Source organism: Bufo gargarizans, chromosome 6 (genome assembly GCF_014858855.1).
Source record: "Bufo gargarizans isolate SCDJY-AF-19 chromosome 6, ASM1485885v1, whole genome shotgun sequence".
Lineage (NCBI taxonomy): Eukaryota > Metazoa > Chordata > Amphibia > Anura > Bufonidae > Bufo > Bufo gargarizans.
Window position 1 is genome coordinate 23,810,170 of NC_058085.1, and position 17,038 is coordinate 23,827,207.

Below are 17,038 nucleotides of genomic sequence, written 5' to 3' on the forward strand. Positions count from 1 at the left end.
TTCATAACGTATTTCATAAGTCGTTGAAGAGATGCGTCAAACCTGTTGAGCCGTCCTCCTTGCCTCCTGCTCCTGTCATGGTGGACGGTAATTTAGAATTTTAAATCAGCAGGATTGTAGACTCCCGAGTTCTCTGTGGATCCCTCCAGTATCTCGTCCACTGGAAGGGTTACAGACCAGAGGAGAGGATGTGGGTTCCAGCGGCCAATGTGAATGCTAATCGTCTTGTGAAGGCATTTCATAGAGCTCATCCTGATAAGGTCGGTTCTGGGTGCCCGGAGGTCACCCGTAAAAGGGGGGTACTGTCACGGGTCCTCATGTGACAGATGTCAGAAGATCAGGAAGACTGACTGAGCGTGGAGGAATCTAACTGCCTCTTTAAACACGAAGAAAAAATATGTTCCAGCATTTAGGGTAAAACCTAGATATTTTCTTTATTCATGATGGTCACAATTCAAATACATGGACAGCTTCTCCCTCCACTGCTAGGTTGACATGTTTCGGACTTGTTAGTCCTTACTCGAAAAGTTACTGATGAGCTGCCACTGCCTGCGCTCAAAATAACATATGCTCTGCTGTGGTGGTCTCATGCATCATGTAAATAATTATTCGCTTAATGCTGCTCATAGCAACGCTTCAGCATATGTAAGGTGGAATTCAAACTGTACAAAGGCAGACCATTTTGTCACTTCACATTCAGAAGGGTCTTTTTAGCCACATAAGAATGGCTGGACAGTCCCCTGGACATGACCAACACCATCTGCAAGCCACGTTACTTTTTCACAAATTGATGCACCACTAAATTTGTGATGTGTGCTATGGAGGGAACATGTGTTATTTCCCCTAAATGAAGTACAGCCACAATGTTCCTGCCATTGTCACCAACCACATTGTCCAGCTGTAGATAGAGGAGAGAAATCCAAAAGGAAACTTGCTGCTTGATGCAGATTACGGTCATGGTCTTACCTTCTTACTGTTCTCCTTCGTTTGACATGTGCTGGCGGCCATCTTGGTTTCTGGGTTTCTTGTAGCCTCCCACCCTGCGGCTTCTCCTTCCCACTGGGAGGAGCTGGATGCCTAGCTCATATATATAGGAGGTCTGTGGCTTCAGTTCCTTGCTTGGTCCTCCTGTGTTCACATGCTTCTAAGACTGCTGCTGCTTCTGGTTCCTGATCCTGGCCTCGTCTGACTACCCCGTTGGTTCCTGATCCTGGCTTCGTCTGACTACCCTGCTGGTTCCTGATCCAGGCTTCGTCTGACTACCCTTCTGGTTCCTGACCTCTGTCTACGCAAGACCCTGCTTCGGTTTAGCCATCCGTTTGGACTTTTGCTTACAGCTTGATTTTCAATAAAGCCTTCTTATTTCCACTTATCTCTTGTTGTACGTCTGGTTCATGGTTCCATGACATTAGGACCAAGCCATGAATTCTGACGGTACAGGGCCATCCTCGCTACCTACGCTGGTTGCCAGACTTGATCAGCAGGATCACCTGTTGGGTCGGTTCGCTGTGGCGTTGCAAACCCTGCTTGAACGCACGGCTCATTTCGCTTCCGTTGCCGATGGGTCGGTTGTCGCTCCTGGGCCCGCTCCTACTGCCGCTCCGGTTGTTGCGCCAGAGTCTACCCCGACACCTGTTGCTGCGCCTGCGGTGTCTCGGGGGTATGACCGGTTCTGCCCCCCTTCCACAGCGCTTTGGGGGAGAGCCAACTCAGTGCCGAGGTTTCCTTAACCAGGTGGGCATTTATTTCGAGTTGCTGCCACATGCCTTTCCTAGTGAGAGATCAAAGGTGGGCTTCTTGATCTCGCTGCTCTCGGACAAGGCCTTGGCCAGCCCTTTATGGGAGAACAACAATCCGGTGGTTGCCGAGTTTTCCGGTTTTGTTGCTTCTCTTCGGAAGGTATTCGATGTGCCGGCTCGTGCTGCCTCTGCTGCGAAGCTCCTTATGTCCATCAGACAGGGTTCACGATCCGTAGCTGAATACGCCATTGAGTTTCGTACCCTGGCAGCAGAGGTGGGCTGGAATAATGAGGCTCTGGTCGCTGCTTTCTCTCATGGTCTCTCGGATGCCTTGAAGGATGAGGTTGCAGCTAAGGACCTACCAGTGGAGCTCGAGTCCCTTATTTCTTTCCTGATTTTGATTGACACCAGACTCAGGGAGAGACCTTCCTTTAAGGAGAGCCTGCGGAGGTCTTCTAACAGATTGGCGCCTACGTTTGCTGTCCCACCCGTGCCTCCCTCTCCTCCCACGCCTCCTGGGGATGACTTGTCTGGGGGTGAACCCATGCAGCTGGGGTTTGCTCGCCTGTCCGAGGGGGAGAGGGTACTCCGGAGACGCGAGGGCCGATGCATGTACTGTGGTCTCGGTGGGCATTTTCGGTTGGCATGTCCGAACCGTCCGAGGAAACGCTCGCACCTGAGATCCTGTCGGGGGCAGATCTTGGGTGGAGTCTCCTCGTCCCCGGTTTCCCGTGTTGACAAACCACTGATCACTGTTGTCCTCTCCTGGGTCGGGGGCTCGGTGACGACCCAGGCGTTGGTGGACTCTGGTGCTGGTGGTTTGTTCATTGATAGTGTGTTCGCTGCCGCAAATTCCATTCCTCTTCAGCCTCGAGGTTCCCCACTGGCTCTTGAGGCGATAGACGGCAGACCCCTTCTGCCGCCACACGTGACTCATGAGACCCTTCCAGTGGGGATAGCCATTGGTGCCGTTCACAGAGAGTCGGTCTGTCTCCAGGTGATTTCGTCTCCACACTACTCGGTGGTCTTGGGGTACCCCTGGCTCCAGAAGCATAATCCGACTTTCGATTGGAGATCGGCCGAGATCCTCTCGTGGTCACCGCAGTGTGGGGCTAGTTGCATCCATGGGCCTGTCAAGTTGCTGTGTACTTCCTCGGACTCTCTGTTGCCTCCTGAATACGAAGAGTACCGGGATGTATTCGATAAGGTGCGCGCGGTTGCCCTACCTCCGCACCGCCCATACGATTGTGCCATAGAGTTACAATCTGGTGCCGTTCCTCCTCGTGGCAAAGTCTATCCACTGTCGGTAGCGGAGAATGAGGCCATGGAGGAGTACGTGAGGGAGGCGCTTTCACGCGGACACATTCGCAAATCCTCGTCCCCGGCAGGGGCTGGATTTTTCTTTGTGAAAAAGAAGGGCGGTGAGTTGAGGCCTTGCATAGATTACAGGGGTCTCAATCGCATCACGATCAAGAACGCTTACCCGATACCCTTGATTTCCGAGCTGTTCGATCGCCTCAAAGGGGCCACGGTCTTTACCAAACTCGACCTGAGGGCGGCATATAACCTGGTAAGGATCAAGGCGGGCGATGAGTGGAAGACCGCGTTTAACACCAGGACCGGTCATTATGAATCCTTGGTTATGCCCTTTGGGTTGTGCAATGCGCCCGCAGTCTTCCAGGAATTCATCAACGATGTTTTCCGTGACCTGTTGCAGCAGTGTGTGGTGGTCTATTTGGATGACATCTTGGTATATTCTGAATCCATGGAGGCCCACATTATGGATGTCAGACGAGTGTTGCAACGGTTACGAGAGAACAGGCTGTTCGGTAAGCTTGAGAAATGCGAATTTCACCGATCCCAGGTAACCTTCTTAGGTTACATCATTTCCGCTGAGGGGTTCTCCATGGATCCTGAGAAGGTTTCGGCTGTCTTACAGTGGCCCCAGCCCAGTGGTCTCCGTGCCCTGCAGCGCTTTTTGGGCTTCGCCAATTATTATCGGAAGTTCATCAGGGACTTTTCCATGCTAGCCAAGCCTCTCACGGATCTGACCAGGAAGGGCAGTAATTTCCAGGTCTGGCCGCTCGAGGCCATCCGAGCTTTTGAGGCTCTAAAGTCCGCATTTGTGTCGGCTCCGATTCTGTCGCATCCCAACCCTGGGTTGCCCTTTGTCCTCGAGGTGGACGCGTCTGAGACGGGAGTAGGCGCCCTTCTGTCTCAGCGTAGAACACCAGAGGGTCCTCTGCTTCCTTGTGGGTTTTACTCCCGGAAACTGTCTTCCGCGGAGTGCAACTATCAGATTGGTGACAGGGAGTTATTGGCCATCGTGCAGGCCCTTAAAGAATGGAGGCACTTGCTCGAGGGTTCGGTGGTTCCGGTTCTCATCCTGACGGACCACAAGAATCTGACCTACCTTTCTGAGGCCAAGAGATTGACACCACGTCAGGCCAGATGGGCTCTGTTCTTGTCACGTTTTAATTACGTGGTCTCCTACCTACCCGGTTCCAAGAACATCAGAGCGGATGCCTTATCACGGCAGTACTCCGAGCTGTCCGGGGAGGAGTCGATTCCGACTTCGGTCATACCTCCGAATCAGATCCTGGCCGCCATTCGCACCAGCCTGACCTCTCCCCTGGGTGAGCAGATTTTGGCGGCTCAATCTGGTGCTCCCTCTGGGAGACCCAACGGCAGGTGTTTTGTGCCTGAGGAGTTGCGCACTCGGTTGTTGCGAACCTACCATAACTCCAAGGCCGCGGGGCATCCTGGAAAGAATCAGCTGTCCTGGGCTGTTTCACGTCTGTTCTGGTGGCCTTCTCTACGTTCCGACATCGCCGCATATGTAGCGGCATGCTCCGTTTGTGCCCAGAGTAAGTCCCCTCGGCACCTTCCGTTGGGCCTTTTGCAACCCATAGCCACCGGGGAGCGCCCATGGTCACACCTGGGGATGGATTTCATTGTGGACCTCCCTGCATCCCGAGGCCATACGGTCATTCTCATGATTGTGGATCGGTTTTCCAAAATGTGCCACTGTGTTCCTCTCAAGAAGTTACCCTCTGCACAAGAGTTGGCCACGATTTTCGCCAGGGAGGTCTTCCGGTTGCACGGTTTGCCCAAGGAGATTGTGTCGGATCGGGGGAGTCAGTTTGTGTCCAGGTTCTGGCGCGCCTTTTGCTCCCAGTTGGGGGATTCATCTCTCTTTCTCCTCGGCCTACCACCCTCAGTCCAACGGGGCCGCAGAATGATCCAATCAGGCCTTGGAGCAATTCCTTTGTTGCTATGTCTCCGATCACCAAGACAATTGGGTTGACCTCCTGCCTTGGGCTGAGTTTGCCAGGAACACGGCGGTGAACTCTTCCTCTGGGACGTCTCCCTTCATGGCCAATTATGGGTTCCAACCTGCCGTGTTACCGGAGGTATTCTCTCCCCAGGATATTCCGGCTGTGGAGGATCACCTTTCCGTCCTACGTGCTTCTTGGGTACAGATCCAGAGGTCCCTTGAGGTCTCTGCGCAGCGCCAGAGACTCCAGGCTGATCGCAGACGAGCGCCCGCTCCTTCCTACCAGGTCGGAGACCGTGTATGGTTGTCCACCCGCAACCTCAACCTTCGAGTGCCCACTCCCAAGCTGGCGCCTCGCTTTGTTGGTCCCTTCCGAGTGCTTCGCAGGGTAAACCCGGTAGCCTATGCCCTTGCGCTTCCTCCTGGCATGCGGATCTCCAACGTGTTTCATGTCTCCCTGTTGAAGCCATTGGTGTGTAATCGTTTCACTTTCTCGGTTCCTCGGCCCCGTCCGGTCCAAGTGGGCAATCGTGAGGAATATGAGGTGAGCAATATCCTGGACTCACGCCTGGTCCGCGGTCGGTTGCAGTTTTTGGTCCATTGGCGTGGTTATGGTCCAGAGGAGCGTTCCTGGTTTCCCTCCGCAGATGTCCATGCTCCTGCTTTGCTCCGAGCCTTCCACGCACGCTTCCCTCAGAAACCGTTCCTTACTCCGCGGAGGAGGGGCCCTTGAGGGGGAGGTACTGTCATGGTCTTACCTTCTTACTGTTCTCCTTCGTTTGACATGTGCTGGCGGCCATCTTGGTTTCTGGGTTTCTTGTAGCCTCCCACCCTGCGGCTTCTCCTTCCCACTGGGAGGAGCTGGATGCCTAGCTCATATATATAGGAGGTCTGTGGCTTCAGTTTCTTGCTTGGTCCTCCTGTGTTCACATGCTTCTAAGACTGCTGCTGCTTCTGGTTCCTGATCCTGGCCTCGTCTGACTACCCCGTTGGTTCCTGATCCTGGCTTCGTCTGACTACCCTGCTGGTTCCTGATCCAGGCTTCGTCTGACTACCCTTCTGGTTCCTGACCTCTGTCTACGCAAGACCCTGCTTCGGTTTAGCCATCCGTTTGGACTTTTGCTTACAGCTTGATTTTCAATAAAGCCTTCTTATTTCCACTTATCTCTTGTTGTACGTCTGGTTCATGGTTCCATGACAATTACCAACTAATCTATGAAGCTTCTCTCGCCCAAGCTCATCAGCTTTAAAGGACCCTTCATGTTTTTTTTTTATTTAGATAAATATCCCCCCCCCCCTGCTGATGCTGCCACCCTGCCTGTTTTTTTCAAATATCGCACCTACGCTCCACTGTGCCCCCCTGCAGTTTTTCCGCTCAGTATGTTAATACTGAGCATCGGAACAGGGAGGAGGAGATGTCAGGGTTTCTCAATAGACGTCTCTTTCTCCCTGGCTGTTCCACGATCCAATCACAGCGGAGGAGAGCGTCACAGCCAGGGAGAAAAAAAAGCTCACCTTCTCCATGGCTGTGACGTTCTCTGCTGTGATTGGAGAAGTTGAGGTTGTCTTTTCATAGATGTATGTCGTCATGGAGGAGTGGAAGAGGATTCAAGTTGCAACCTGTGAAACTCTAGTGAACTCCATGCCCAAGAGAGTTAAGACATTGCTGGAAAAAAATGGTGGCCACACAAAATATTGACACTTTGGACACAATTTGGCCATTCTCACTTAGGGGTGTACTCACCTTTGTTGCCAGCGGTTTAGACATCAGTGGCTGTGTGCGTTATTTTGAGGGCACACCAAATTTACACCATTATACAAGGTGTACACTGACTACTTTACATTGCATCAAAGTGTCAGATCTTCAGGGTTGTCCCATGAAAAGTTAAAATAAAATATTTACAAAAATGTAAGGGGTGGACTGACTTTTGTGAGATACTGTAGGTACCAGTAGCAGATATTGATGATTTGCTTGCCCAAATGGATTCCGCATGGCAGAACATTCCTCAGACAACCATTAGTAACCTCATTGGTAGGATGCCAAGGCATGTAAGTGAATGTATTTATACACGTGGCTCCCATACTCCATAAAAGCGAGATGTTTTGCAGATTTTGATTCCGTTTTTTAGCATTTGCAGATGATTAAAGGGATTCTCCAAGATTTTCCTCAGCATAGGTCTTCAATATGAGATCAGCAGAGGTCTGGTCCCTGCTCCCCCACCAATCAGCTGTCTGAGGAAGCCTCAGTGCTCACCGGAGCTCCAGTGAATACAAAGCCTCCTCACAGCTTACCGGGCACAGCGCCGTCTGTTTAATAGTAGCGATGCTTGGCATTGCAGCTCAGACCCATTTACTGGAATGGAACTAATCTGTGCCTAGGCCATATGACCGATGAACGTCACATTGCATGGCCAGGAAGAGGCCTAAGACCGCGCAGAGCACTGTGTCCTCTCCATACATCTGACCAACAAGGCGGCCGGGAGTTGAATCCGCTGCCGATCTGATATTCAATGACCTCTCCTGAGGATGGACTATATGTATCTTATACATACTGTATATCACCTATAACGCTGTCACATTTCCATCTATATTTAATTAGAATTTTAGCTGAATCGGTGAATATAACACTGAAAAAATAGATAGAAGACAGGACCTAAAAATATAACATAAAATTGTTTCATCCAGTGAAGGAGTAGAATCTGTGAGTCTTCTCTGCGTTACTTAGTGGTCACTACTCACCTGGGCGGTTATCTGTAGGAATGTCCTCTGTACTCTGCTCATCACCCCTCACATATGTCTCTGTAGGATTAATATTGTTCAGATCTTCACCCGGATTCACAAGCTGTGAAAGAAATATTGTAGAAGTCATCAGATGGTTGGAGAAGTCGAGTGGAAGGTTTTATATGACCTGAAAAGACGACCAAAAATCACCGGACAGCAGGAGTTCTCTGAGCCAAATATCTGCAGGTCTCCTGTATAAATCTAATCTGATTGCTTCGTTATTCCAACCAGTTTACAATGCAGGGAGAGCAGCCCTTATATTCCATCCCTAATATTACATTGTGTGTATATAACAATACATTGTTTGTGCACCTGTTGCCCTTGCTGGCCGCCCCACGACTGTGAAGCCGGTAAGCCAAAGTTCTTCCGATCTGTGGCTTGTTTACTTCCTAGGAATGGGCATAATCATCTGCTCTGCTGCAGCCAATGACTGGATTCAGGGTAGCAGGTACGTATGACACTTTCCATAGTAGAGGCTGCGGGCACATGTAAAAAGTTACTTATTCCTGAACAAACCCTTTAATGCTGTCTTCCTGTTCTGTCTACCAGTTTTGGGATGACTGCAGGCATGAAGATACTGTACCTAGTATAAGGGACAGGAGAGAACTGATTATTACCACTAGATCATCCTGATTATCACTGATTATAGTATAAGGACACAGTGGTGTAACTAGAGTTCTAAGGGCCCCAGGACAAACTTTGGATAGGGTCCTCTCTCCCCATAATAAGTTTGAATAGGTTGTAGTACACTGCCGCTGATCGGCAGTGTACTACAACCTACAATAGGTGTGGGGAGTGACCACTCCTAAGGTCTCCCCTTACTCCTTTTTTTACACCCCTAAACGGGGGAAGGAGAGAGGGGAAGTAGGTAAGTTCAGATCACACATACACACTCCTATCAGAACCTAGGTGTGGAGAGAGATCTCCTCCACTGCTGGGGTCTCCCCTTGCTCCTTTTCCTACACCCCTATGCAGATGAATTCTTGCGAAATTCTTACTGAATCCGATTTGTAATCATTTCAGGGACTTATCGTTTAAATATGTGTTTTCCCAGTTTACTGGATAATGTAGAGATAATATCTTCAGCAGCATGCTATGTGTAGGGACATAGAGAAGACAAGGAGGAGTAGCTGGTGGGGAGGGAGATCTCCAGAGGGATCTGATAAATGATGCTGTAATCTTGTAGTTCACAGGACGTCAGCCGCACAGTGAACTCCTGTCTGACAGGTCAGCAAGCCTCGGTGGTCAGACTGGAGATTACATGGCCAGGTGTCCATAATCAAAGGGTATAAAATGTACGGATGCATCTGAGCATTTAGAAAATTGCCAGTGAGTTGAAGTTATATGTGCTGATGAAAAAAAATTCTAAACTGCTTTTCCAATGGTTCCCTGGCAATGGGGGCTTCACTATTGGCTGTGAAAACAAAAGGCAGGTGCAGGATTACAATAAAATGTGGCAGGTCCTAGAGCTTCCCCTTAGCACAACCCAAACTCCCCTGATGAAGCAAGGACGCTGGTGAAACATGTAGGGAGGGTTTGCTCATTGGGCATATTTTTTAGGCAGGGAACCACTATTCTACCTCTGGCCCGGGATAGTGCTTGCTAACTAACAGACCTACAGAATCTACCTCCTGATGGAAGTGTGTGTGCCGGCAACTTTAGAAAACTGCAGGCGAGTTAGAATTACCATATTTTTCACTTTATACGATGTATCGATGTAAGGCGCACCTATGTTTTTTAGGAGGAAAATTAAGAAAATAAAATATTTTGAACTAAATGGTGTGCTTTTGGTGGGTTTTGAACTAATGGGGGGATCTGTGGAGGACAGTGTTATGGGGGGGATCTGTGGAGGACAGTGTTATGGGGGGGATCTGTGGAGGACAGTGTTATGGGGGGGATCTGTGGAGGACAGTGTTATGGGGGGGATCTGTGGAGGACAGTGTTATAGGGGGATCTGCGGAGGGCAGTGTTATGGGGGGGATCTGTGGAGGACAGTGTTATGGGGGGGAATCTGTGGAGGACAGTGTTATGGGGGGGAATCTGTGGAGGACAGTGTTATGGGGGGGGATCTGTGGAGGACAGTGTTATGGGGGGGATCTGTGGAGGACAGTGTTATGGGGGGGGATCTGTGGAGGACAGTGTTATGGGGGGGGGATCTGTGGAGGACAGTGTTATGGGGGGGGATCTGTGGAGGACAGTGTTATGGGGGGATCTGTGGAGGACAGTGTTATGGGGGGATCTGTGGAGGACAGTGTTATGGGGGGGATCTGTGGAGGACAGTGTTATGGGGGGGATCTGTGGAGGACAGTGTTATGGGGGGAGGATCTGTAGAGGACAGTGTTATGGGGGGAGGATCTGTGGAGGACAGTGTTATGGGGGGGGGATCTGTGGAGGACAGTGTTATGGGGGGATCTGTGGAGGACAGTGTTATGGGGGGGATCTGTGGAGGACAGTGTTATGGGGGGGGATCTGTGGAGGACAGTGTTATGGGGGGGATCTGTGGAGGACAGTGTTATGGGGGGGATCTGTGGAGGACAGTGTTATGGGGGGGATCTGTGGAGGACAGTGTTATGGGGGGATCTGTGGAGGACAGTGTTATGGGGGGGATCTGTGGAGGACAGTGTTATGGGGGGGGGGAATCTGTGGAGGACAGTGTTATACGGGGATGTGTGGAGGACAGTGTTATGGGGGGGGGATCTGTGGAGGACAGTGTTATGGGGGGGGATCTGTGGAGGACAGTGTTATGGGGGGAGGATCTGTGGAGGACAGTGTTATGGGGGGAGGATCTGTGGAGGACAGTGTTATGGGGGGATCTGTGGAGGACAGTGTTATGGGGGGGATCTGTGGAGGACAGTGTTATGGGGGGATCTGTGGAGGACAGTGTTATGGGGGGGGGGATCTGTGGAGGACAGTGTTATGGGGGGATCTGTGGAGGACAGTGTTATGGGGGGGATCTGTGGAGGACAGTGTTATGGGGGGGATCTGTGGAGCAATTATAATTATTGCTATGTGTGTGTATAATTATCTCTCTATGTAATATTTTTTTTCTTTTGTTCCACCCTCTTACTGGGTCTGATTCGAGGTTGTATACAAGAAATGAGACACGAGTGAACGTCTAAATTTTTTTATAATAGTATAGTGTGGAAAATTGATATTACAGTATTATTATTGATGAGTATATATGGAGTATATACACTCACCTAAAGAATTATTAGGAACACCATACTAATACGGTGTTGGACCCCCTTTTGCCTTCAGAACTGCCTTAATTCTACATGGCATTGATTCAACAAGGTGCTGATAGCATTCTTTAGAAATGTTGGCCCATATTGATAGGATAGCATCTTGCAGTTGATGGAGATTTGAGGGATGCACGAAGCTCCCGTTACACCACATCCCAAAGATGCTCTATTGCAGGGATGGCCAACCTGAGGCTCTCCAGCTGTGGCAAAACTACAACTCCCATCATGCCAGGACAGTCTACAGCGATCAGCCTACAGCAGGGCATGGTGGGAGTTGTAGTTTTACAACAGCTGGAGAGCCGACGGTTGGCCATGCCTGCTCTATTGGGTTGAGATCTGGTGACTGTGGGGGCCATTTTAGTACAGTGAACTCATTGTCATGTTCAAGAAACCAATTTGAAATGATTCGAGCTTTGTGACATGGTGCATTATCCTGCTGGAAGTAGCCATCAGAGGATGGGTACATGGTGGTCATGAAGGGATGGACATGGTCAGAAACAATGCTCAGGTAGCCCGTGGCATTTAAGCGACGGCCAATTGGCACTAAGTGGCCTAACGTGTGCCCAGAAAACATCCCCCACACCATTACACCACCACCACCACCAGCCTGCACAGTGGTAACAAGGCATGATGGATACATGTTCACATTCTGTTTACGCCAAATTTGGACTCTACCATTTGAATGTCTCAACAGAAATCGAGACTCATCAGACCAGGCAACATTTTTCCAGTCTTCAACAGTCCAATTTTGGTGAGCTCGTGCAAATTGTAGCCTCTTTTTCCTATTTGTAGTGGAGATGAGTGGTACCCGGTGGGGTCTTCTGCTGTTGTAGCCCACCTTTCTTTCCCATTCTGACATTCAGTTCTGAGTTCAGGAGATTATCTTGACCAGGACCACAACCCTACATGCATTGAAGCAACTGTAATGTGATTGGTTGACTAGATAATCGCATTAATGAGAAATAGAACAGGTGTTCCTAATAATTCTTTAGGTGAGTGTATACTCATCAATAATAAATATTGTAATATCAATTTTCCACACTATACTATATTTTCTTTTTATACGTTCACTCTCATTTATTGTATACAACCTCGAATCAGACCCAGTAAGAGGGTGTGTTGTATATGGTATATATTTATTATATATTTATATATAATAATTTCATACATATGTATGACAGAACAGATTAGGAATAAATGGTACAGCAGTGAGACAAGATGCACACGGTGATTACAAAGAGATTGCACTGTCCCTGCAGCCTCCCTATGCTCTCTCTACGATCTCCCTACACTGTCCCTATCCAAGATTCTACAATTAAAAGTTTTGTTAAACACTGTCCCTAGCACTTGTCACGTCTCTCCCTATGCTCAGTTCACAATAAAATGGTGGAGACAGGGCAGGATGAGGCTTTTATAGGGCAGTCACATCACAGGGGTGGCTATCTGCTGATTAGCTGGCTGCAGAGCATTATGGGTCATATTGCGTTCCTGGGCTTCTTTTACTTTGTAACACGCGTAGCCGCAATTTTAGGAAATAAAAACTATTTGTTGCCACAAAGCGAGCGAAAATTTGGATTGTTGGCAAATTGAATTTTCCTAAAATTTGGATCAAAGTCAATTAGTTTTGCTTCAATTTGCTTAACTACAACTCTGTGCTTATCACTGCTTATAGTAAAAGGACAGGAGAGGTGAGAACTGATTACGATTATATTATATGATTATTATTACTATTATTTGCACCTTCCAAAAGCCACTGTACTTTTGTTTAACAAACGCTGCACGACTAGATTTATCGCATGCATCATTCAGGGAGCATGTGCTATTTCTCCCAAACACAAAGCAGCCACAATGTTCCTGCAATTGTCTCTGACCACCTTGCCCAGTTGGAGTTAGGTGAGGAGACAGTCAGCGCGGTTGTTTGCTGCTTGATGCCCTTTAGAAAGTATTTGGCTATGTGGCTACTATCATCCAGGGAGATCAGCTCTAAAACGGCATGGCACCGCTTCATATGATAGGAAGAAGGGGGAGTGGGAGCGATGTTCTGCCCTGCTTCTGTTTTGGACAGGAGGATATCCATGGAGGAGGCCGATAAGTGCCTGGTGTTGGAACAAACATGGAGGTGTCAATAGGACCTGGTCTTCTTGCTACAATGCTGCCTCGCTGAAAAAAACATTGATCTAATAGGCTGTGAAAGGCATGAACTGTTCCAGTCAGTAACCGATGCTCCAGGTGTCCATTGTGTGCAACTTGCTGCACGGCTAGAATTGCAAGGAGTGGCCTACATTCACCGCCACTTGAGTACAAAGCAGGGATGGCATTTTTTGAACAACAGGGTCCACAAAGTGATACCACAGAGACTGCACCACCAGCAACTTGTGCAAGCAGAGTTGTTTCTTGCCCACACATTCCATTATCGATGGCTGCTGGTGGGACAGAATAGGAGGAGGCATAGTCTGAGCAGGAGGAGCAGTAACTGATGAGGACTTGGACACAGTACTGGACGTGGATGCCGCCTGGCTGCCACAAAGGAGACTGGGAGAAGGAGGAATCTCTTTTTTTATTTATTATAAATGTCTGATCTGAGGTCTGATGAGGGTCTGATCTAAGTAAGGCTGGGGAGGGTCTGATCTGAGGCTGATTGTCACCACCAGTTCTGTGAGAAGGGCTGACAGACGTCCTTCTCTACCTCTTGCATGATGTTCTTTGTTTTGGTTTCACTTTCTCATCTCATTTCCTTCTCCCAGGTGTCACCTATTTAGACTAATCCTCTTTCCTTTATATTCCCTCCCATACTGCCTCACTTTGCGGTTTATACTACTTCCTGGATTGAAGTGAAGTGTTCACTGCTGGAGGCTTCTGCTGCTGCTTGTTCAGATAAGTCCTTTCATGTATTGTGTTTCCTTGCTGGCTTGATTCTAGGTGACCCTGACTCCCTCCGTATGAAGTGCAGGGAGACGGTGGTCGTGTCCCCTCGCTATTATAGGGTTTTCAGGTGTCACACAGTCTTTGGTACGTGGGCATACAATTGTCTACCTCTGAGACCCTTGCATGTGCTTAGAAGTCAGGGTGAGCTCTTAGGGTTTTATAGAGGTCACCTATATGCTCCTTAGTTTGGGATCAAGCCAGTCGGACGTTTATTCATAACTTCCAGCTATCTGCAACATCATCCATGACACTGATGTAGGCTGGGGGGGGGTCTGATAGGAGGGTAATTTGAGGCTGATGGAGGTGAGGGGGAAACCTGAGGCTGAGAAAGGGACATTTGCAAAGAAAGAGGCAGGGACAGTGGCAGGGAGGGTGAAAGCTGGGTGAACCCTCTTTGGACCCCTCTGGGTTTAGCTTGGCTGCCGTTAATGCCAAATAAAGAACTAAATATATAACATTCTCAACTTAAAAATTAGACTGCTATATGTGGTCAAATTGGCACCTGTACTATTTGTATCATATATCGCAGGCGCCATTTTGTGCTGCAAAAATATAGTGCTCCAGATTTTTTTAATTGAAGCACAATTTCTGCAACTTCTTACCCCTAAGTCACATATATGTTTGACCAAATATAGCCATCAAATTTTTAAGCTGAGAATTTTGTATGGCCCCCGAACGATGTTACAAATATCCAAATGGCCCTCGGCAGCAAATAGGTTCTCCACCCCTGCTGTAAGGGGTGCAGTCGCTACGGGGCCTAGGAGCCTGAGGGGGCCCAAAGACCATTGTGCCACATAAAAAGACAATGGTACTATACAAAGTTCTTGCAAGTCAAGTAACATCTCTGGCTGGAGGGAAGGAGTAAGGTCAAGAATTTGGCTTGGGGCAGGGGATGCAGTTTCAATTTTCACCTCAGGCAGCACAAAGGCTATGTGCTTCCCTACCCCTGGCCACAAAGCACTGAGGGAAGGGGGCTCCAAGCTGAACTCTTGCACCAGGGCACATGAGCCTTTAGCTAGGCCCCTGAATATTTTATTATACTCTATGCAAGTAAGAAGGATGACTTGCATCTACATGTGCTAGAATAGAATCCGTGGTATGATCTTGGTACCGCCATTCTGACAGTAAGGAGACACCAGGAGACTGCACCCTAGACTACAAAACCTTTGAAGTTAATGATGCCTTTACCTCCTGATGTTCATGTTCAAGCTGAGAATCCGGGCACAAATTTGGTTGGCTATTTGTAGTATTGCATGGTCCTGGCCTAAGACCTCTCAGAAAACTGTTGTGCCACTCTTGTGCAGCCACAAAAGATCTGTAGCAGTTGACAGAGAAGGCCATCTTAAGTCTATACAGGCAGAAAATAGTGAGAAGATCCAGACAACATGTAACGTCTAAGGTCAGCTGTAATCCTGCCATCTCCATCTTTCTCATTATACAAGGATAAGACATATAATACTGGTGGATAAAACAAGGCTGAACACAAGATCTTCACAGCCTTCTACAGATCATAGGGGACATTTCATGAGACCTTATCTCCATCTACCTGATCATCCTGTGGGACATTTTGATTTTCTTCTGACCCATCCTGTAGAAGAAGAGGACTGGGACATCTCTCTGGTGTTGTTATCTCTTCCTTTACTGTAGGAAACACATCCAGTGACTGAATTCATTCCTTACATACAGATAATGAGAGGACGTGTGGATTTAGTCATGTCTATTACCTGTTGATATGAGGGGCCGGTGATCCTCCATCATGATGACCTTATATCCATCTACCTGACCATCCTGTGGGACATAGTGATTTTCTTCTGAATTATCCTGTGGAAGAAGAGGACTGGGACATCTCTCGGGTGTTGTTCTCTCTTCCTTAACTGTAGGTGTTGCAGAATTAGAATTAGATTGGATGGTCAGCCATGTTGTCTTAGGTATACATCTTGGGGCACATTTATTAAGACGTGTGTTTTAGGCGCAGGTCTTAAAGCCCTAAGCTGGCGGTGGTTCTGCCGAAGTTACGAAGAGGTGCAGGCATCTCCATAACTTCAGGGCTTCTAGCACCAGTTCTATATGTAAGACAGCTTCCAAGTTATCTTACATTTAGACCTTTTTCTACACCTGAAACATTTGTAGAAAATGGTAAATAAGACAGGCCTGCCGGCCTGTTCCCTTCACCTGCCACCCCCACCCCCCATTGCACCGACATCTGTGCCTGAAATACATCTAATTTAGGATTATTTCGGAATAGTAATACCTCAAAAAGGAGCTTAGCTAAAGGGTTAATCACCATTTTGAAGTGAATACTGAGTACTTTTAGTAATAACTACTTTTGCTGAGAAAATAGAGGCCTTTAAGTAATCGATTAAAGATGTTATGATGGAATGGTGACCTTTAGAAAATAGATTATATTTGCACTAGAAGTGGAAGCCTTGGCCAAGATAAATGTATTTGTCTAATAAATCTAACCAAATTATTTATGTAACAAGAGATTGTGAGAAGGAACTTTTATCCAATTAGCAGTTGTTGTCGGTGTAACTTGTGTAGATCTATGGTTACGTATGATAATGATGGAATCTGTGTGTAAACCACTGAAGTCTACGTACAGCGACACACCGCGGAAAACTGGAATTAAAATATTAATTATTCCTTTGTATTCTGAGGTATAAAGGACGGTGTCTAGGACTTATAACGGAGCGCTGCCTTTTACCACGGCTGTAATTCACTTCCATTTACCACTTTATGTCTTAATCTGCCTACATTTTACATTGACTTCAATGAGGTTTTGCTGCTCTTCAGATTTCCATCAGACATTTTAAGCCAAAACCAGGTGAGACTCTAAACACAGAACAGGTACAGAGTTTCCCCTATACCTTATGTCTGTGGAGGCTCAAATCCTGGTTCTGACTCACAATCACTTCATCCCTTACATACAGATAATGAGAGGACGTGTGTATTTAGTCATGTCTATTACCTGGTGATGTGAGGGGCTGGTGATCCTCCATCATTACGTCCTTGTACAGATCTTTGTGTCCTTCTAAATACTCCCACTCCTCCATGGAGAAATAGACAGTGACATC

At 48.1% G+C, this 17,038-nt stretch overlaps 1 protein-coding gene across 1 annotated transcript in view; it reads right to left on the reverse strand.

Annotated features, from left to right (window-relative positions):
* LOC122940412 (zinc finger protein 260-like) overlaps positions 1-16,988 on the reverse strand; it is a 127,413-nt gene extending 110,425 nt beyond the window's left edge. The window contains exons 1-4 of the mRNA XM_044297082.1: positions 16,933-16,988; positions 15,689-15,838; positions 15,511-15,605; positions 7,756-7,858 (exon numbers count right to left, since the gene is read on the reverse strand). Coding sequence (XP_044153017.1) covers positions 7,756-7,858; positions 15,511-15,605; positions 15,689-15,838; positions 16,933-16,966 — 382 coding nt within the window. The 5' untranslated portion in view covers positions 16,967-16,988. The remainder of the gene's footprint in view (positions 1-7,755; positions 7,859-15,510; positions 15,606-15,688; positions 15,839-16,932) is intronic.
* Positions 16,989-17,038: the final 50 nt, after the last annotated feature.